Source organism: Protopterus annectens, chromosome 8.part0 (genome assembly GCF_019279795.1).
Source record: "Protopterus annectens isolate FY-2018-M chromosome 8.part0, PAN1.0, whole genome shotgun sequence".
Taxonomy (NCBI): domain Eukaryota; kingdom Metazoa; phylum Chordata; order Ceratodontiformes; family Protopteridae; genus Protopterus; species Protopterus annectens.
In genome coordinates this window covers 701418958-701442253 of record NC_056741.1, presented here as the reverse complement: position 1 = coordinate 701442253, position 23296 = coordinate 701418958, and the positions used below count along the sequence as shown (strand labels likewise).

At 42.9% G+C, this 23296-nt stretch overlaps 1 protein-coding gene across 4 annotated transcripts in view; it reads right to left on the bottom strand.

Annotated features, from left to right (window-relative positions):
* LOC122808984 (protein S100-A9-like) overlaps nucleotides 1-23296 on the bottom strand; it is a 122353-nt gene that overhangs the window by 36624 nt on the left and 62433 nt on the right. For all 4 annotated transcript variants that reach the window (XM_044080152.1, XM_044080153.1, XM_044080151.1 and 1 more), the window contains one exon: nucleotides 2460-2598. In XM_044080152.1, the coding sequence (XP_043936087.1) occupies nucleotides 2460-2598 (139 nt within the window). The remainder of the gene's footprint in view (nucleotides 1-2459; nucleotides 2599-23296) is intronic.

Here is a 23296-nt window from a genome sequence, read left to right as displayed (position 1 = left end):
GACAAGAAACTCCCAAAATGGTGTATAGGAGATCTGTCAAGGTAGGTTCTTAAACAAAACTGTAGTCTCCCAACTGAAAAGTCACTGCTGCAGTATTCATAACAGCTGGGGGATTCCCCCAGCTGAAGGAAAAAAAAAAAAAAAAAAAAAGGACAGATCTAGCCAAGGCAGCCCATTTTCTGCAGAAGGCAGATGCCTTGGACACATGAGGATCAAGAGGCAAACTGGCATTGATGGCTGACAAATGGGTTTTACTGGACTACGCCAACCCAGACATTCAGAGCAACTGAAGTAGTGGGGGATCTCAGATAGCAGCTCCAGTCCGTATGAGACACCAAATTAAAATCTTTTCCACTTGGTGTGGAATTTTCTGGTAGGTTTCCTGGCTTCTTGGAAATAAATGTACCACTTCCTATGAGAACAGAGGTGTTTTACAGATCAGAACCCCATCCAGAGTGAGACAGAAAACCGGTCTGCTTTTACATTGTTATTAAGTCGGTCTTAATTGGAATTTTCCAGTAGTGTTCCTTGGACAGCTGGAAAACCAATGTGGTCTTGGCCTGAAAGAGACCATGAGTTGTGTCCCTTTAGATTTTCAGTAGGCATTTCAATGACCATACATTAGCTTAAAAAAAAAAAAAAGTGTATTGCAATGCCTTTACAGAACAGTTAACTGCAGAATGATCAAAACCACCAGCAGTCCAGTTGAGTGCAAACTCCAGACCTACAAAGTTCTATAAAAGGAAATATGCAAATTACTAGCAAAGCTATATGCTAATGCTACCGTGGAGAGCCTTTTACTCCTAAAGGACTAATCTGATCAAAATGTAGCAGTAGACTGCTGGATGTCCAAGTGACACAGACACACACAGACACACACACAGACACCTAAAGCTTCCTTGCAAGACCCAAGTCCAAACTGGTTGATCTTCCTCACTTAAGCACCATGTAGCATCACTTTGGAAATCCTACCAAGCACAACGGATTAATCTTGTGCTCCGTTCTGTCATTAAGATTACAGTGCTTTGACAGATTTGAAGATAGATGCATTGCCATTTCTCAATTTTGAGGCAAATAAGCAAGGAGCACCACCCTTACATCCTCAAAGGATCATTGAAAGCCTGGCCAAATAAGACTTGCTTTGTACTTTAGGTGAGTTACATAAAGTTTAAATCAATAAAAGCAAAGTAGTTTGTTCATTTCTCAGTTCTTGAAGCAAGTTGTTGGCCCACCAAATGAGGGAACAAAAAAAAAAAAAAATAAAAATATCTACCCTTTTGTTGCATTATAGTGAACAATGAGTGGAGGTGGGTATAATGGAGTCAGTCCTGAAATGCCAAATTGTTCCATAAAAAGGCAATGCATCTGTCCAAAAACCTTTCAAAGTAGCTACAGGTTAAAGTAATTGTGCCTGTATACCACATGTGGACTTAATACCATTGTGATGCAATAACCCCCCACATTTCCTGTGGGTTTATAGAACCCCTTGAGATTGCAAATCCATGACTAGTGTATACAGATCAACCCAAGCAGTACACATGGTCTTTGGACAGAATGAGCAAGGAAAGCCTGCACATTAAGCACAGGGTATTTTGATTCCATGACAATGCTCTCAACACCAGGAAGTGAAGTGACCAGTGAAAGTCAGAATGACAACCTGAAAGAAAGGAGATTACACTCAACAGCAACACTATTCTACAAAAGCAGAGTTACTACACAAAATGCCCCAATGAGACATTATGCACTGAGCAAGACATGAGAAATTTCACAAGGCTGCTTGTATTCCCTTGGCTGTATGCACATGGACCATACAGAATACAAAAAAAATTGGCAGGGTCTAATATATGCTCCAACATTCTAGTCCTTTATTAAAAGTTTCAAACATTCTAGTCCTTTATTAAAAATTTCGATTTCCTAGTCAAATGAGTTACCAAGCTAAACAGAAAAAAAAGGCAATTTAAAAGAAGACTCTCAACCACTTGCACTGAAGTTTAGGGAAAAGGGTAGGAAATGATGCTTCAGGTTCCAATTTCATACACTGCTACAGATAGGAGTTTGTGTGTGGGGTAACGCAGGCTAAAGTGCCCTTTGAACCCCAACTGTTAGACTAAGACAGGCTAGCAAATCAATGCTGGGGTACAGTATGCACAAAACTTCAGCTACTGTGCTGGGAAAACAAAGCCCTCAATCTAAAGGCACCAACTTGTGCAGCAAGTTCCGACTAGCACCTGTACGTACATACTGCAGTACTACACATATAACCTTGACTTTTCACCGGTAAAGGACATACAAACTTGGGACTAGACTAACAGAAGCCAACAGTTGAGGAATATGCACAATTCCAATAAATCTCGACCAACATTAGGAGTCATGACCATCTTTAAAGTCTTGTATTCCGCATTACTCAAGTTCTATACTCAAGATCTCATATGCAATAGATTTGGAACAGAACCACTTACCTCTTCCCCATAGAGCTGCTCCTGCAGAAGTAGTTTCACTTCATGTTTGCTCAGTGTACTTGGGTCACCTTCCTTTGATGCATAGTCCACAAATACCTTCTTGATGGTCTGAATACCCTTAAGCAGAGTACTGGGTGCCCTGTAACAGTTTGTAAAGGAAACCAGATTTAGAGTGAACAGAACTCATTTGCTCACTATGCAGCGCCACTAACTAAAAGGTGATACTAAGCATGGGGAATACTACAGTGACTTCTTTCAATGAGGATATTAATTTAGCCCCCCCAAGCAAATTCAAACTGAAAGATAAAGGCAAACAATGGGCAGATTTCATGCAAATACAACAGGAGACTTAAGACTCAGCGCTACAAAGACTTGTGCACAGACACTGGCCAACAGCACACTGAAGGTTGGGTAGGAATAATCTTGAAAAACCCAAATTCAGTGTGCTGTCCAATATTTCTTTGCCTTGCAATCTCAGCGAGTTACAAAGGTATGAAAAGTGACATTTGCCAAGTAAAACTACAACTACAGAAAGCCAGATTTAACAGAACTAAATAGATCTTGCACAGCACCATGCCATGCACAGGACACCAAGAACAGTGTTAATGCCACTTACCAGGCACAAACTGGACAGAGGGGGAAAACAGCTGTGTTGTATACAATTGCCAAATTCTAAAGACCACAAATTGAGCAAGCCAACTGAAAGGTCCAATGCAAAATTAGGCACAAGTATTTTAGCAGGATGTGGATTAAGACTGCCAGTTAACAGAATGCCAAGTCTCTGCTTCAAGCCATCTTTCACCAAATCCTCAGTCCCACCCATAGACTGGGTCTAGGTATACCCAGACTGTGGGCAGTTCTAAACTGCTGAAAAATGTTTAATTTTTACATCTGCAAACCTCCCTGGAACCCAACCAGTGTTACTCCTCTGAAAGTTTCTCAAAGGAATGATTCTTAGGTAGGACTAAACCATCCCCCATACAGGCACCACTGAAGATGCACATGGAAGTCACTACAGCGACTGCTAGAATGGAGAATGCAGTTTGCAAGTAGTCCAAGACTACCAGCCACAAAACTGTTGAGCAAAGTGTCCAAGTATTCAGGCAACACTTGACTGATGGTGGCCATTCTCACTAGGAGAATCTTTAATCTAAAATTCCTACTCAAGCTAACCTTTTGCCCCAGCAGATAATGTCTACATTAGTCTTAAAATGTCTTCCTTCAATCTTTACTTGGAAAGATTACAAAAAAAAAAAAAAAAAAGTTTACATCTGATCAATCTCAGAAACCTACTAACCCCCAGAAGTTCTGGTCAACCATACTCTTCTCAACCCTGGCACACCCACAACCCCCCCAAGTCTTTTCCCAATCAATCTCCCTCAGATATGGTCATTCATTTTTAATCACTACTTTGATACCATTTCTAAACTTGTCCTCAACTCCTCAAATATTCCCAACCCCACCTCTAATTACACTTTCAGTACCATCACTTCTGTTACCACACCCACTTTCTCCATACACCCAGACTCCTCCAACCCCTTCTTGCTTAAACCTGTATCTGTTATATTAAAACTTGGTAAACTCAAATCTTGTTCCCCCACCCAGATAACCTACCTTCCCAATTCCTAAGAATTGCTGCTAACTGTGGCCCTTCCCGTCTCCATTCTAATAAACCGCTCAATCCAAGAATCTATTTTTCCCTCCATTTGGAAGGAATACTATACTATCCCACTACATAAGGGTGGAAACTCCCCAGAACCATCTAAACTTCTGTCCCATTGCTATTCTCTCCCCTCTCCAAAATTTTAGAAAAGTGTAGTAATTCTCAACTGCTTTCCCACCTTACTCAATCTCTTAACCAACACCAGCCCAGCATGGTTTTAGGCCCAAACAGTACCAACAGCACTCCTTCTCTCATAGTAGCAGAGGCCAGAGACTATAAAACTGGTCTTGCCATTTTAGATCTGTCAAGGCTTTTGACAGTTTCTCACAAGCTTCTACTTCAAAAACTCTCAGCTGAATATTTCTATCCCCACTAAATTGGTTCTCTAGTTACCTGTCCAGTCGCTTACAAGCAATTAAATGGCAAAATTCCTTCTCACCTTGCCAGTTCAGACCGGTGTTAAAGGTGAAATTCCCTCCTTTTCATCCTCCTCACCAATGGCCTACACACTGTCAGCAATCTCCCCCCATCATACAGTATGCAGAGGATTCAACTCAAGATTTCCATTTCAGACAACCTCCACCATATCACCCAGTCTTCATTTCACTCTGAGAAGTGGCTCCCCAATTTATCCCAAACCCCTCTAAAACTAAGCTCTTACTATTCCTACCTAGAGCTCTAGTCCATCACAAATCCACCTCTCATATACTCACTAAATGGCACCATCATAAATCACCAGATTTACACGCTAAACTCCTAGGTGTCATTGACCAGCTCAAACTAGACATCCACATATTTCATTCTATAAAGAAAACACACTGGCCATGTTCTATAGAAACAGCAAATTCCTGACCTCCATCTTTAAACTTCTGCTAGCCCAATCTCATCTCCTCCCCACCCTCCTCTATGGCTCCCCTCTATTTTCCAATTTACAATACAGCCTGCTGGAAAAACTTTACCAAACTTAACAAAATTGCTAGATTTTGTCACCAGCAGCCCCTATAAATCCCATCACTGTTCAGCTCTCAAACTAAATTGGCTTGAATTTCCACACCTTCTGACCAAGTGTCAGTTGATGCTAGCTTTCCGAATTCTTCATTCGGACTGTCCATCTGTCCAGCCTGATCTCTTGGTATACCCCTCCCCAATCCTGCGCAGTTCTGATAACTTTCTACAAATCTATAAACCTAATATTAATAGTACTCCCATCTCCCTTATTTGGGATAATCTTGCACTCCATATTAGAAGTCATACATCTCTTCCTAACTTCAAACATGACCTTATTTTTACCCTACATGGACCTGTAACCATCCTACTTAACTTCCCCTTTCCATATTCCAATTTTTTCACTAGACTTATCATAAAGACCTTTTCTTGATAATCTGCTCTTTTCTATACCCTCCCTCTTTATACAATTTACTTTATCCTATTTTTTTCTCCTCCCCTCTAGATCACTTCATTCCTCCTCTACTCCTATCTTTTGCACTTTCCTTCTTCCGACCTTGTATAAAGTTATGTACTATTCTTTGGATTACACTTATTTTTCTTATCCATTGTATCCATAAGTTTGTTTTGCTCTTTATATTGTTAACGTGTCTATTTGTAGGTTTTGTTTGGGTCTTTCCCCTTGGGTCTCCACTGAAAATGGGTAATATCTTACCCAGTTAACAAATGTGAAATAAATGCATACCTTATTAATTCTACACTAGAATTCAATGAATTTCATACTTTTTCATGTTTCAGGCCATCTGCATACAATACTGGGCAGTACATTACTGCAGAGCTTCACTCAGGCCTACTGAAGCCATATACATTTTTAAAATCCACTACAAAACTCCATTTGTAGAAATCCAAATGCTTAATTGTAAAGCTATGAAGATAGCAACATTCACTTCATACAACTGAGGGGGGTCCACCATTTCAAGAGCAAATTACCTTTGTACATTACACCAGTCAAGGCTATGCTGCCAAGTTAGAAAAATTAAGCTCAGTTTTAAAGCTGGATAGTTTATCCAAGATGACCAATGGGCTTCCACTACAAAAAAAAAATCAAGGTGGTGGATACAATGAAGACTCCATCTTGGCTACTCTTTCTTGCAGTGTTGAGTTTTTCTGAATTGTTTGCCTGTGTGATCTTACCTTTTGGTAAAGCTGCACAGAGACTTCCATTTCCTTTTGTTAGTCAAAACCATGAACTGCTTCAGAGACGCTGTTCAGACTGATGGGTTTGGAATGGAGAACTACCAGGGTGGATCAGTTAAATATTGCAACTGAAAGAATACACTCAAGTCAGAAAAAAGTAAATGCCACCTCTAAAGACAAACTGGCTCATGAATTCTTGTTAGGATGGTTAGTGTCACAATTACTCCACAGGACAAGAAACTGGTGAACGATAAAACTTCACACAGCAAAGTGTTCTCAAAATGAAAACTTAAGGCAGAAGTACACATCAGCATTTTTGTGAACAGGTTGCTCAGGATATGAAGTTGTTGGCAGAATAAACAGGTAGTGTCATTCTAAAGCAGATACGCCAGTTGTGCCCACAGCCTTTTACATGATGCGAGGGTAAGGAGACAAGGGAATCCAAGGCTGAAGAGTTGTGCTGGCTAGACCAGAACACAGAGGAGCCCTGTGGTTCAAGTAAGGCCATTTCACTTAGGAAATTTGCAATAGAGAGGATGTGGGAGACATCCTTGCATTAGATACAAAACGTCCCCGTTTAACGATTAGGGTGGATGCTCCCATTATGAGCAGACACCCACCAACTCTGTTCAGGAATGTAGTCTACCAGCTTCCACCAATTTGCCCTGTAGCTGTGACTTTCATAAATCATAGGTACTAGGCTATTGGCCCAAGGGCCTACGCAAGTCTAGCCAGCAAGGCACCATAGAAAGTCATTTCCCTGTGCTACTGTCCAGCAGAGACAGAAGTGATCCCTTGGGTGCATTTCCTATTTCCCAAGATTTTTCTTGATGAGTGCCAAGAACTTTGCTTGACATAGATGGGTAGCTTGTTCCAGAGTATAGAGGTCTCTGGGACAGGAATCTATCCCTCCAGCATGTCCTGTTTATTGTGGTGACAAGGTTTAGGTCCCTAGAGCATGTAGCTTGGAGGGACTGGGATTTCTTTAGGTGTAGCAGGTCTCCCAACAGCTCCGGGTTTGACAGCTTTATATGTTCAGCAGAGATCACCTCTGAGTAGGCGACATGCTACGGAGTAAAGCTGGAGTTTGAGGCGGTCAGTGTAGGGCATTTGTTTGAGGCCAGTAATCCTCTGAGGTACTTCTGTGGCCTTTCCAGCTGCTGCAGATGTCTTGTGAGTTGCATTTCAAAAGGGGCATTGTAGTCTATGGGTCTAATGAGTGACAGGAGGGGAACAATGACTTTTTCCTGGATGAGAACCCTTTTATGATGGTGTGCCACAGTAGTCAGGAAGTCCCATCAAAGGAGACTACTGTCCACCTGGGTCCCAAGGTCTTAGGCAGCATTCTACTGAACACCGAATGCATATGTGGTAGTTGATGGGTACAGAGTTTTTACCAAAGGTGATGACACTGCACTTTGGCACGGAGCTTGAGACCATAGCTCCGACACCATGCATCTGTCTCAGTGAGGACCTTCTGTAAGATGTCCACATCATTTGGGGACTTTACTATGGCTCCTAGTTTGCAGTCCTCTAACTTAGTCAGCCAGAGGCCTTCTGTGTGTTGGTATCTACTTCTCTGAAGTACAGGCTAACAGGAGAGGTCCCAGGACAGAACCCTGTGGCAGCACTTCACTTGTCACTGCCTTGAGGTCAGATTTGGAGTATGCAACTTTTACAGGTGTGGGTTCTGTCAGTGAGACAGTTGGCAACCCATCTTGTGATGCAAGGATTTATACCTAGTTTAGTGAGTTTAGCTACAATTCCAGAATGGGGAATGTTGTTGAAAGCCTTGGTGAGGTCAAGACAGGCTGTGTGAACCACCTTACCCTCATCTACGGCTTTGGTGACTGCCTCAAGTCTATCACTCAGGAGGCATGATCTGCCTTTCACAAACGCAAACTGGGTGGGATCCAGAGTTTGGAGGTTGCCCATATATTTGTTTAGGAGTTCCATGATTATACATTCCATGGCCTAGCAGACCAGGCTCGTCAGGCTAATAGGTAGATAGTTCCCGGGATCAGTGGTGGCTCCCCCTTTGTGGGGTGGGATAACTCTTGCTGTGCACCATTCAGTGGGCAAAGCCTGATGAGAGGCTGCTATTGAACATGGTACTTAAGTGGGGAGCCAGTTAGTTTCTGAAGTTAGTGTAAAATGCAGCCTGGGATTTTGTCTGGTCCCATGGATACTGTGTTTTTGGCTTTAGAGTGCAGCTTTTACCGGTGTAGTTGTGAAAGGGACTCTGCATTCTTCCTGTATAGATATGGGCCCTTTAGGGGGGTGAGATGGGGGTTAAAGTTAACACTGAACCGATCTGACAGGATGTTGGCAATATCAGTTGGTTCTGTAATTTTCGTGCCTTTGTGCTGCAACACAGAGCAGATCTGGGTGTTGCCATCTAAATTCTTGACAGCTACAGAATGCTTTGTGGTGGTCCTTGGATTTAGTGATTTTGTTTTCACAGCTAGCTTTGGAGGATCCTGTAAGGGATCTCAGCTTCTTACAGAGGCTGACCAGGGAGCTCCTCCACTCAAGGGATTTTACTCTTTGCAACAGTTTCTTCCTTCTGTTGTACAGTTTATGGCAGGGGGACCACCAGACTGGCTTCTTTTTTTTGGAGGACAGCATCTTGGTTCTGTTTGGGATAGCATGATCCATACACTCACAAGTGCTTAGAGTGCATTTGTGTAGGATTCAACAGTTGTAACTGTATTGTCCATCTGCTTAGGTGCATGAAGTTAATCACGTCTGTCTTAAGCATGAAGTTGGCTTTGGACAAATTTTACTGTGGTTTCCTTAATGGGGGGTGGGCTGTGGATATCAAGGGTGATAAGCTTATGGTCGGATTGGACCAGCGAGGAGTTGACTTCAGGTGTGGAACACTGGTCACTCATGCTGGTAATGACTAGGTCTAGGATATTGTTACCCCTGGTGGGGGTGTGGATAAGTTGATCTAGGGCACTGGAGTTTATGAATTCCAGAAAGCGTTGAGCTAAGGAGTTGGTACACTAGTAGTTTTCCCAGTTAATGGTGGGGTAGTTGAAGTTGCCCATTAGGGTGTTTGGTTGAACCCTAATTTTTCCAGTACATAAAGAAGAGTGGGAATCCTGGGGCATGGTGGGGGATCTGTAGCAAGCTACAATTTGGATTGCAGTTTTGCCCAGAGTTAGTTGCACTTGGATAACCTAGGATGCATTATGCTGAGTAACTAGCCTGGAAGTGTGGATATCCTTAAAGAATATAGACACCTCCGCCTTCGGTGTTTCGGTCCAGGTTACATGGCCGAAAAGTGTGGTACGAGTTTCAGCCTGGTAGAGTAGGAGTGCTCTCTGGAGCCTTGAACCAGTCACTGCACAGATAGATGTTCTCCATTTTAAGGAGTGCCTTGAGTGAGTGCATTTTGAGATTTAGACTTCTAGCATTGAGTAGCATTACCTTCAGTTTTTGATTGCCTGTTCCTGTTATGGTGAATTTATTTGAACCCTGCCTAAAAAAGCACTATAGGGGCAGCAAGAGCCTTAGCCAGTATCTGGAATCCCAGGAGCGACAGGTGCAGGCCATCTGTGGCAAAGCATTATGGTCCGTCGACCGTGTCATCCCAAGCAGACAGATACTGGATCCCCTTAGAATGACACCAGAAGCTTAACCAATTGTTGAAGTCAATCATTTTGTCCTTGTACTGCAGCATCATTCTGGGCGATGGCAGAATACTACTCTGGGCTAGGGTCAAACCTGCCTGGGTTACAAGATCGGAGAGCTCTTCCATGTAGTCTAGGGAGGTACGTCTCAGGGCATTCACACCATAGGTAATGAGGAAGAGTGCTATAGTAATTAGTAGCTTTAGTGCTTACAAGTTCTGAACAAGTGCTGAGCATAAACAAGCAAATTTAAGTGCTAAAACTAAGAATCTGTACCTGCACTAGACAAGCTACAGGACAGAAACAAGTGCAAATGCAGGCTTTCAAATCAGAAAGTTGAGGGAGATGGAAGAGATTGCCCAAACCACCAATAACTACAATTTCATTCCAGCTTAGTGGAACCAGGAATGCAGACTGCCACTAAAAATGCTATGTGGCTGCATGTTTAGACTAAAATAGCTCCCCTATTTCTACTGATACCATACGACTTTGTATGGACATGACACCTGAAGGAATCCTAAAGGTGTCTGCCCTTGTCTAGTATGTGGGCAAGAATGTTCCTTAGATGACCAGTAACAAAGGAAGCTTCAGGCATGTCCATGGTTACTGCCACCAAGACTGGTGGCATCTAGTCACTATGATAGCAATCATATGCATGCTTGCATCCCATGCTCCAAGTCCACATCCTGTAATTTAAGGGGTCAACTGTAATGTGGATCTGGCTAGGGGAATCATGAAATAGCTGTACAACTTCAGCACCTTGAGATACTAATAGGCAGAAAATTATGGGCAAGTTAGAGCAGATATCAAAACCTGATCAGCCTTCAAGTTGATGTGCCCATGTCTTAGTCACTGGCTGCAACACTCTGGAATATAAGGGATAGCCAGGGACACCCTTTCTAGACTAAGCTCAAATAAGAAGACACCCAGGACAACTGTCCATTGTAAGGAGCACCTTGATCCCTGCAGAAAGTGCACAGCTACATGACACGAGCTTGGAACACAGTGTCTGGAACTGTTAGTGACCAAAACTGAGGTGCAAGAATCTTGGTGGATTATTTGTGGGAGGTAAAAACAAGTGACCTGGAGATCAAAAAGGAGCAGGATTTCCATTATCTCACTAGGCACAAGAACTCAGGACCAAGGAAGTATTTGGGCTGCTTATCTCACAAATTGGTCCAATGGCAAGTCTTTTGGTGCAAAAGCACCTTTGTAAAAATTCTAGTCCTCATCAGGCAAGATTTCCTTGGCTCAACCTCAAGTTGTCACCTTTTTGCTTTGACCCCCCCAAAGCAAAGGTTCAATCCCAATGAGTCCACCCTCAAGCCAATGCTGACCAGCTGTCACCCAGTGGACAACCAACTACAGAGCTGATCAGGAGTGTTTCAGTTAACAGCAGTTTCTCTGAAAGGACAGCCCCAAAATTGTTTTGCTCAGCATAAAAAAAGCTTTAGTTCTGAAGGACTGCTGCAGGGAAGAAAATTTTTAACTGCTTCAGAAGTTGCCACTCCCGACTCATTCCTCAGCATCACAGCCTTAACTTACAGGTCAAAGAGCAGGACCATGAAAATTGATCAGAGTTCTCTTTGGCATTTGAAGACAAAGACAGCCAGGCATGGCAATGTGCTATAGTGCCTTAGCTGCCAGCCTGGATGAACTATTTGCTGCATTAAAAGCCAGATGCTTAACTAGGTTGGCAACACCTTCAAGAATTAGATCAAGCTTCTCGTCCCATCCCATGTGATGGCACCTTATAGTGGAGAAACATGGACACCTCTACCAGAGGTAGAGTATGAAAGTACCAGTAAAAAAAAACATCAATGCAGACAGATTACATGACTCCAGGGCTTCCAAGGCTTTAGAAATAAGCAAATCTAGCTTACAATTCTTGACAAAAGTCCCTGTGAGGGACCACCTATGGAGCTGGTGTTGCACCATCAGGATCCCAAGCAACACTGATGCTAGCGTTTAATAGATAACCAACAATGTTAAAATAGTTTTGTATTAATGCGAGTCTCTGATTTTGATGGTATCAGGAAAACACCCTTGCAATATTCAACTAGAAACTTCCACAAAATTGTGGGGACCAAAATGCCTTAGACTAGGCTGAGGTGGGCCAAAATGTTAGTGATCCGAGGGCCACCTCCCCTTCAGGCATATCTCCAAAATCAAATCACAATCTGGAATCCTTGCACTTGCTGCAGAGAAATGTACATCTTATGGTCTTAAGTAGGCATATGGGACTCAAAAGTAGAGAAAAAACATGCTTTATGTCTATGCACTAGTAGGCCATGTACAGGGGAAGGCTGAAATTGAACTATAGCTTGAAGCTAATAACCAGTTTAAAGATCCTTGGCATTATTCTACTTTGGGGCATCTCAAAACAGCCCTCAAATCAGAATTACAAATGAGGAAAGACTTTAGCTACACTGCCTGCATTTGGTCTTTAACATGGTCCATACTAGAGTTTGCTAGTCCTCATACAAGCACTACTTACTAGGAGTAAGAGCCCTTGTCCGCTTCTAGAAGTAGAGGCAAAGTCAGGGGAAAGCTTAGAAATGAAGGTGCAGAATCCACGATCTAGGCAAATTCTGCATCGACAAACTCCTGGAGTGGTGGTTGAGAAAACTGGTCAGACAATAAGAGGATATGGACTATCTGCTCAGTTGGTGATTTGATCAAACCCAGGCTCTGTACAGCCCAAAAGCGCTAATCAACCAAGAACTGGAAAGAATTCTCATGTAGAGGACTTGGGACAGTTTAGTCTACACATTCTGAAGCAACACGAGACATTCGTGCACATTTGTGATTGGTCTCAACAAATAAATTTTGTGGGCACCAATGTTCAGCTACTTGTGGGATACACTTCATATCCAGATACAGATTTTGAGGCAACTTTACAGTAGTTACTGAAATGTACATCTGGTGAAACTTTCTGGATGGCTGCTCTGGAATTGGATTTCCAACTCTGGAGCCATTAGACAATGGCCTGTGGCAGAGTTTTACTCTTGTAGGGCATGCAATGGGTGTGAACACTCAGCCATCCCTCACTTCATCCTGATGCTAGCGCCCTTGAAGTTCTGCCCACCTTCAGGTAGTAGATTGGTTTTCCCCAGTCTCCATCGGGTGAAGGGGTATAAATAGGAGGTACAACCCACACCCACCCCCAGGACACCCATCATTTTCCCCTGCCACTACCTCACCCCTCTACGACACTATGTTGGTTGCATTAGGATGGAATCTTTGGTAAAGTACAGGTGATCAATTGACAGCCAGCACAAAAAAGTGCTGTCAAGAGCCATCAGATTTGTATGTTTACACTAGTACATGGAAGTACCTATATTCAACCAATCTTATGGAATGATTCTCTAAGGCAAGAACAGTTTTGTTGCAGATTATGGCTTTGCATGGTTCCTTCTTGAGAAGCTGCTATCATGTGGTGTGAAGGGATGTCTGCAGTGGCTCCCCAGGGATGCAAGCTCCAGCCAAAGGCAAAAGCTTAGGGGTGGCCATAACAGTCTTACATGGCATTGTTTTTTTTTTTGGATAGCTGAAGACAAATTGCTGCTAGGACAGTCTTCCAAGTACTGAATTTGAAGGAAGGTCAAGTTACAGATTAACTGTAGCATCCTGGCCTCAAGGTGCACACAGAGCAGCAAACCCCCCCCCCCCCCCAGGCAGCAGTCAAAGCTACCATATGAAATTCTCAGAATACTGCCCCATAATCCATCAGGGGAGGCCAACAGGAGAACTGGGTATATGCCTGACCAACTGGCTAGACAGCACCCTCAGCCCCTCATGTTTCATTGCCTTAAGTAATTTTCAGTGCAGAGTTTTTCAACTTAAAGTTCGGGGACACTACTCCAAGGAAAACAGACCACAGTGTGGACCAGCACAGCAACCAAACCAGAGATCAGACAGTCTTCACTTTTTTCTCCCCTCAGAGACTGACTTTGGGAAGGTTAGGTGCAAGTTTGCTTGCTTCACAACTGGTAGCATTCTATGGTGCGATTAATCTGTCACTTTAGTGAAGAGTTCTAAGTGAGCCACTTAAAACACTACAAAGCAGTCCCCACCCCAACACCAAGTACAGAGGTATTAGCAGATCTGTAAACCAGTGCAGTTTTGGCCTTTTATTTTAGTTTGGTGTTGTAGTGCATCAAGACCATTTGAAGTCAAATGCCAGACACTGGCATACCAATACTTAAACTGTATTTAACTTTGCTTGCTCATTTCAGCACTGCAGCTCTGAAATGCATAAGATCAGATATCAGGACACCATTTTGATCTATGGACACTGTTGATTACAGGCACCAACAGCAGCCTATTAAATGCTACTGATTCCCCCCCCCCCCCCCAGTTTAGCAATTTTCCATCTGCAACATCTGGGCTACTGTCTGCTTAATCTGGAAAGTTTGCAGTCATAAACCCCCCTCTTAAAAGGAGTGGGGAGATCATTCTTATCAGTGTTTTCAGGCTACATTACATTTGTTTACTCCGATGCATTTATTAACATTTGTTAACTGGGTATTGTCAGACGCTGGGCCAGGAGACCATTTTCGGTGAAGACCTGAGAAGGCTCCAGCAGAGTAATTAAACAAAATACAAAGTACAGTTTTGTACCTACCATAAAAGTAGATGTTAGAGTGCTCATACAGCTGCAGTCATAACAGATGGGTTATCCTGCTGTCAGGCGGGTCCTCGGTCGGCCGAAATCCAAAATCTAGGTCTGGTGTCGGTTGTAGTCGCTTCCTCCCCGACGTCAGTGCGGCAGGGGTATTAAAAAGCCATTTTCTTCAGTTTTTCTTGCCCCAGATGGAAGGCAAATAATGTTATGCAAAAGTGCAATGTTAATAAATCAAAAACAGTAGTTGCAAGCAAATGCACCATAAATGAATACCCCAAAAGGTATTATGAAAAGGGTTTGTCATAAGGCCTGTCCTAAGAGGGGTTGGAGGGAGGGAAACCTGGACTGCAGCTGTATGAGCACTCTAACATCTACATTTATGGTAGGTAGATAACTGTACTATGTTCATTGTGCATACAGCTGCAGTCATAACAGATTGGTAGAATCCCAAAGCTAAGTAAGGGTGGTAGGCACCAAGTGGAACTAGGAGGGGCTAGGATGCCCTGCAGGACTGCTGTGGTAAAGCCCATTCTAGATTTAGAGTATAGTGGGAGGTGATAGTGCTTTGAGAAAAAAAGTGTGCACTGAACTCCAGGTGGCTGCTTCCAAAATATCCTTGGTAGGGACCCCCCTGAGGAAGGCTGCAGAGGTAGCTGTGGCTCTGGTGGAGTGGGATCCGATGCATGCAGGCACAGTTTTTCCATGAAATGAGTAACAAAAATGTATGCAGTGGGCTATCCATTTTGAAATTGTCTGTTTGGAAATGGCCTTTCCTTGAGCACCTGCAGCATTCCTTGAGCACCTGCAGCATAGGACAAAGAGTTGCTCAGATTTGCTGAGTGGCTTTGTCCTGTCCAAATAACGAAGTTGTCTGTGAATGTCCAAGGAATGTAGTAGTCTTTCCCCTTTGTTTTGTGGATTAGGATAAAAGGTAGGCAAGTGGATAGTCTGATTCAAAGCTACACTGGATACTACCTTTGGCATAAAGGTAGGGTTGGTTCGTAAGGAAACTGTCCTGATGGAAAATGATAAATGGCTGCACAGCCATGAGGGCCTGTAGCTCCGAAACCCTGCAAGCTGAGGCGATAGCCAGAAGAAAGGCAGTTTTCCATGACAAGTACTGTAACTGATGAAGAAGCTGGCTTGAAGGGAGGAAGGGTCAGCTTTTCCAATACAAAGTTGAGGTCCCAAGCAGGGACTGGTAGTTTCCTTGGGGGTTTTATATTCTTTGCCCCTCTGAGGAACTGCCTTGAGAGTATGAGAATAAAGGAGGATCTGCGTTGTATTGTGCAGAAATGGCTGAAGCGTGGATCTTGGAGAAGGAAAGTCCATTGTTTAACATCTCAGCTAGGTACTGAGAATTTGAGGTATATTTATTACCCAAGGATTCTGTCCCTTCTTTTGATTCCAGGCACAAAATAGTTTCCATTTGGTGGAGTAGGCCTTTCTAGTAGAAGGTCTTCTGGCCTCCAAGATGACATCCTGCACCTCCTTTGAGAGGAGAAACTGTTGGGAAATAAAGGAATTCTCCATGCAGCTAGATTTAGAGTTTTGTAGTTGTGCTGGGACAACAGAAGAGGGACTAGAGGTAGGATCCATGATGGGGAATGTGTCAGGCTCTTTAGTAGCGGATACCAGTGTTGCCTTGGCCAGTCTGGAGCAATGAGAAACATTTTCGGCCTCTCTGCTCTGGCTTTTAATAGAACTTTGGGCAGGAGAGGAAGAGGTGGGAAGGCATAGACTGTCAATGTTGCCCAATTGAAGGAAAGTGCGTCCACTTTCCAGGCCTGTGGATGATAGGTCCTTGAACAAAACTTTTTCAACTGGCAATTTGTGAGATTGATGTCTGGCTGTCCCCATGCCGGAGTTAATTGTGAAAATTTGAGGATGCAACTTCCATTCGTGTGGATCTGTCACATTTCTGCTTAGGTAGTCTGCCAGTGTGTCTTCCTTCCCTGGCAGGAATTGTGCCTGTAGTTGAATTTTCAATTCCAGTGCTGTGTTCCATAGGCTCATGGCTTGCCTGCACAGGGGGTATCAATGAGTTCCCCCCTGTTTGTTTATGTACCACATCACTGTGGTGTTGTTTGTCCTTAATAGCTGGCCTGGATGCAGTAGGTCGGAAGGTCATAACAGCCTTTTGCACAGCTAGCATTTCCTTTTGGTTGATGTGAAGGAGCTTCTCTTTTCGTGCCCATTTTCCCTGAATGCACTGATCTGTCATGTGTGCTCCCCAGGCATAGTCTGAGGTGTCTGTTGTGATGATTTGAGTTGCTTGAAGTACGCAAAGGAAGACCTGCGTTTTTGGCAAGCCTGAGCCCACCACAAATTCCTTTTGAAGGGATGGAATGAGTGGTATAATTGCTTCCAAGCTGTGGCTGTTTGAGACCATAAGTTTAGGTACCAATGGAGTTTCCTCATATGCAGCTTTGCACATGGGATTAGTAGGATGCAAGATGCCATGAATCCCAGAGCCTGCAGGACTTTCCTTGCAGTTAGCCTGGTGTAAGTTGCCATTTTTCTGAAGTATTGAGACAGTTGCCCTTGCTAGTCTGGTGTGAGGTAGGCCATCTGGGTGGTTGTATCCAAGTTGGCACCCAGGAAAATTTGAGAGGGTATTAGTTTTGATTTCTTTTTGTTGACTGTATCCCAGGAAGTTCAGTTTTATTACAAACGCCAGGTGCTGCAGTAGTATGTCCTTGCTGTCCGCTTGGATCAGGCAGTCGTCCAGATATGGGTAGATTTGTATCCCTTGTAGTCTGCAGAAGGCGATTACTGATGCTAGGCATTTCGTAAACACTCTGGGCGCAGTAGATAAGCCAAAGGGCAATGAAGAGAATTGGTAATGGGTTGAACCTGCAAGAAATCTGAGGTATCTTCTGCAATCTTGTCTGATAGGGACATGCAGGTATGCCTCCTTGAAGTCCAATGTAACCAGCCAAGACTCCTTGCCCAGCATGGGAAGAAGCTGCTGTAATGTGAGCATCTTGAATTTTGGCACCTGTAGATGTGTTTAGGATGGATAGGTCTCTACTCTCTTTCCCTGGTACCAGGAATAGTCTGGAATAAAACCCTTGACCTTGTTCTTTTGCAGGTACCTCTTGAATTGCTTTCATGTCCACGAGAGCTGAAATTTGTTTTTGTGCCTCTGCCCTTTGATTTTGTGGCAGGTTTGGCACGCCTCTCATTTTTGGAAGGGTGTGAAAGTGGAACCTGTAGCCTCTGTCTATAATGTCCAGAATCCATTTGTCTTTTGTAGCAATATGCCAATTTTTTGAGAATAATGTCAGTTTTCCACCAGACGGTGCTGCCATTAAAGCTTTTCTTGGCAGGTGTAGGGGGAAGTCATAGTGTCTGTTTTCTAAAAGACAGATCTATCTTCTCCACCTCTTGGGGTTGGTGCTTGCCACTGCCTGGCTCTGAAAGATCCTTGAGGTTGCCCTCTACCCCTTGGACACCTGTATTTGCCCCTTTGAGGTCTGTCCATGGCTGAAAAGGACCCATTTTTTGAAGGCCAGTTTCTGCCGAAACGTGGAGGCTGTACCTGCAGGAAATCTCAGTTTGCATTGATTTCGCTTTTTCCTCCATTTTCTTTAGCACCTCCTCTGCTTTAACACCAAACAATACAGCTTTTAGAAGAGGTGCATCTAATAATTTAGCTTTGACATGATCTGGTAAGGTCTGCTCCGAGCCAAGCATGCCTATGTATAACAGACCCCGTAACAGCAGCTCTACACGAGGCCTCTAAAGCATCAAAAACCACACTGCAAGGTATGTTTATCCACTTGCTCTGCAGCATGCAACAAATCCTGCAACTCTTAAATCTGGTTGTGTCATCTTGCTTTTCAGCGGAGATATCAAAAACTGTTGATACTTTAACATATGGAACTGTTTAATGCCCTCATGGTTAAAGTGGCAGAGGTGTACACCTTTTTCCCCCCACCTTTCTAAAGATCTAGAATCTCTCTGAAGGTAATGGGTTTTTAGCAGTAGAGGCCTAATTCCCTTAGGACCCTGTGAAATAAGTTTGGGTCAGCAGTATGGCTTTTATATAGGAACTGGCAAGAATCAGGAACCCGGTAATACCAGTCTGGTTTAACAGGAGCTGGAGGCAAAGAATCAGGATTAAGGCTGGCTTCTGTATACACATCATCCAATATATCTAAAACAGGAAGGATAGCCAGAGGCCTATGCTGGGGGAGCAGAAGAAATTCCCAGAGCCTTTTCTTGGAATCTGAGTAATCTTGGCCTTCCCAGTGAAAGTGTTCCCTCGATGTATGCAGGGTTTCCCCAAAAGTGAAGTCCTCAGGGGGGTGGGACTGAGGGAATAGACTCCTCTGCATCAGAGTCTTCGAATGGAGAATAGGCACAATCCTGGTCCTCAGATAGTTCTGAGGTAATAGAAGCTTGATCTGAGGAAGGGTAGTCTTCCTCTAATCTGGGCCTTGTCAGAGGGGGGTTGAGAACCCCTGATAAGAGTGATCAAATCCTCAGCCATTTTAAGCATCTGTTTTTTTAGGCATGGTGCCTTGAGAGGGTGTCTGAGGAACCTGTTTTTGGTTTTCATGGCAGTTTTAGATTTAGTGAAGGCTTTAATAGAAAAGGAGGAAGGCCTGAAGACCCCTTGAGAAATGGCAGGCCTGTCAATTCTGAGTTTTCCTGCCAGGAGTGGCATCGGTATCTGTAGTAGGAATGGGGGCCGAGGAGCCTGCGACCTCAGGTACTGGACACCGGTAATGCATTGTCATCGGTACTCATGGGGCTGTGGAGGCACCTTGCTGAGTACCGGAGAACCAGTAGTTGGCCTTGGCGTGGTATCAGCAGGTGGTGCGGACCTCGTATGTCTGTCCTTATCTTTGCGTTTTTTGCTCAAAACTGGAGTCTGCGTATCTGACGACATAATTAAATATTTTGCCAAAAAAGTGAAGGGCGAACTCCGCCCAATGCTTAGTGAGTTTGTTGAATCTAGCACAAAAACGGCAGGCCGAGACGTGGTCTGGACATAAAGATTTCCACTCTTACTGTATTCCTTGCTTATGTGGTATTTGCTTCCCACATGAAATGCAATTATTAGCTTTGTCTGACATCGGTCAGAGGCAAGAAAAGTTTCCCCAACGGGGTACTTGTCTTTCAAGACTACTTCGGCTGAAATACTTTTGTAAATCTCAGGAGCTAGCCGACTGGCACTTGCGAACTGCTTCTGCTTCGGGCACTGCGCGGCAAGAAGACTGAAGAAAATGGCATCAGCTGCCTCTTATACCCCTGCCACACTGACGTCAGGGAGGAAGCGACAACAACTGACGCCAGACCTAGACTTTGGAATTTGGCCGACTGAGGATCCACCTGACTGCAGGATAACCCATCTGTTATGACTGCAGCTGTATGCACGATAGAACATCCATAGTGAAATTGGAGAATTTAAAACTGAGTATAACAGAAGTTTTGAACAGAGGTACAAGAACATATTAACCATTTGCAGTTAGACAGAAAAAACAACTTCGGTAACCCAAAAATAACTCTTGAACTAACCAAATACTCAGCGACTGAAGAAAAAAGTAACCACACAGCCAGATAATTTTTTTCTGTGTGAGAGGGTGGGTGTGTGGTGTGTGCGGGGTGTGCGGGGTGTGTGCGCGAGTGTGTGTACACACATGCATTTTTTTGGGGTACAGAAAGTGGAGGGATGAATCAACCAAAATGAGAATCTATTTAATAGATCAAATAAATACACTTATTTAACAATTAGTCTTCCACTATTATCCATCATCTGTTCAAATGGTTAAGTTGAGATTTTTTAGTACAGCAATTATCACTATACAATACAATTTTTGTATATTAGTTATTGTTTTAACATTTTTGAATTTATAGTATAATGTTATATTGAATTGTATGTACACAAGTTGTTAAAAAAACTGAAATGTTCGGTAAGAAATACATCCTGACACTTTTTGGATGTGTGTAAAATTATACGTTACACTCTACATTCAAAAGTTGATCACTATTGTAACAATAGAATAACATAATTTCCTGTTTGTGATTATAAAACCAGGATGCAGGGAGGCTTCCTGTTTTTTCTGAGGAAGTTCACGATAACATTAAAGTGAAAGAAAGCGCTAAAATTATCTGGCTGTGTGGTTACTTTTTTTCTTCAGTCGCTGAGTATTTGGTTAGTTCATTTGCAGTTAGGTATACAATTTACAGTTTAATGCAAGATGGAGAAAGTTGTCCAAGTGTGTTGCAAAGGTGACTTAAGTTTGAAGTAAGAGTAGTTTCACCAGCAGTTAATACTGGTATCTATTCCAAAATCTACACCCATGAGTAGGTATGCATTTACAAAAAACCAAAACAAGTTCATACCAACTTGTCTTCCACTTTAACACTGGAGAGAGCTTGGACTAGGTCACACCGAAAGGAATTCCCTTCGGTGGTCCATTAAGATGACTAGTACTGGTGTGGTCATATCTAACTCCACTACCATTTTAAAACCTTGAACATGTCAGTTGACATTTGTCTTCCTTGATTTGTCAAAAGCTTTAAGACATGGTAAACCACAACCTACTCAGACTCTCAAATCTCTGTCCATAGAAAACCCAGAAATCAACTGGTTCCACTCCTCCCTGCACAGTAAACAAGCAGTCCTGTGGAAAGAGCATCCATCACCCCTTTTACATGTCACCCTAGGAGTACCCCAAGGTTCTATTCTGGGTCCCCTCCTTTTCTCCGTTTTCAATGACTTGCCCAAAGTTATCCCTCATGCTACTTCTATACAATACACAGAGGACTCTACACTAATCTGCATTGCTGCAACTCCCACAGAATTACAAACCCTATCAAAAACCACCTTCAACATAGAGAACTGGCTTAGTCAGCTCTTATTGAACCCAAACAAAACCAAACTACTTCTCCCCCACCTGTAAGCTAATACCAATATTTTCAGTCTCTCCTCATAATGGCACCTGGCACCATAATTTCTCCAGAACCATCCATGCACTAAACTGCTATGTATAAATCACTGATAAATCAAAACTACAATGCCCATATAGACAAAACCATTAAAACAGTAAACAAAAAATAGGCTCCATGTAAGGATTAAGAAAGTTCTAACCCCAACTGCCAGAACAGCCATAGCTCACATCTGTCATCCATTCTGTACGTCTCACCCATACAAATCAAATCTCAACAAAATCACTAGCTGTTACAACAATATAGCAAGATTCGCCACAGGCTCAGCATACAGAACCCACCACTGTCATAATCTTCACAAATTAGGCTGGCTAGAACTACCCAACCAAATATACTATAACCAACTCATAGTAATTCATAAAATCCTCCACCAATCTACCCACACCCCCAGTCTAGCCAATATTACCCCATATTGCAACCTAGCATCCCTCCGCTCATCCAGCAGAATGCTAGTACAAACTACCAAAGCCAACAAAGATTCCCTGTTCTCCAGCTCTGCTGGAAAAACACTCCCTTCCTGCTGAACTAGCCACCAATTGCTCCTTGCCTCATTTCAAAATATCTCTAAAGACACACATGCACAATGACTGGTTATGTCCATGTCTAAACCCTGACTAACCCACACAATATTCAGACAGTAGTCTCACTCTAGTCCCCATCAAACCCAACTTTACTCAAAGAATCTATTAATCCATCTTAGCTCTCAAATTTAAATTCCTTTATTCTCTCCTTACCCTCCTTCAATTAAAATTTTACCCCTTTATCTCTCTAGCTTCCATCATCAGGACTATAACCTCCTTTTCAGCCTCTGCTGTTTCCTACCCAACCTACCCTTCTTATTTCATTCTTCCTTTCTTAATCATCCTTTCCCTATACCCACATTACTCTTGTAGGTTTATTTTTCCCTTTATATTTCTTTCCATCTCCCCCTGTTGTAGTAGAGACCTTACTTTGAACTTTTTCTTAAATATGCAACTTATTTTGTCAGTCTTTTGATCTTTGTTAAATTGCTAAATCACTGTAACCTGCATTTTAAATGTTTACTTGGATCTTTTCTCCCCGGGCCTCCGCTGAAAATTGATATGTATCCAGTTGGACTTTCCTGGTTAAATTTAAAATAAAAATAATCACCCCTCTCAATATACTATACAAAGAACAGTCACCTTTGTTTCATTTGCATTTTATAATGAACAGGAACCTGCAGCACAAGTTATGCAACCCTTATATTCTTGTATGGAGGATTTTTTTTACAGCAAGAACTTCTAATGAAAGGCTGTCCTACTCAGCCATTAACTGCTTTAACTAAAAGTTAGTCAAGCAAGTGCTGGGGATTTGCAGCATGCATTATGCAAAAATGGGACACTCATTTGTTGCAGTAACCCCATTGCATTTAGGACGTTTTACCCAGGCACTGCAAGTAGACAGGAACAGTCCAATACTGAAGCAAACAGGCTATTTAAACATCAGTAAAGTTAAATACTAAACATTTAACAGGAGAGGAAAACTCCTACAATAGCACAAAAGGGATCTTGTATAAAGGAGACCTCACACTGACAGGTAGAGTCCTTTGCATAGCTACCAAGTCTTTATACGAGACTACTAGCTGGGCTGCGACACAGGAGCACAACTCTTACGACCCAAACAATGGATTACTGGGGAGAGCTGCAATTGAAAAATAAATGCTAGCAATCCTGATGGCGAGTAAAAATCAGTTACTGGCTAGAAAGTATACTGTTTGGATGCCAAAGAAATTTAGAGAACCTGAAATAAGTTAGAAAAAGGTAGAGGACACCATCTAGGAAGA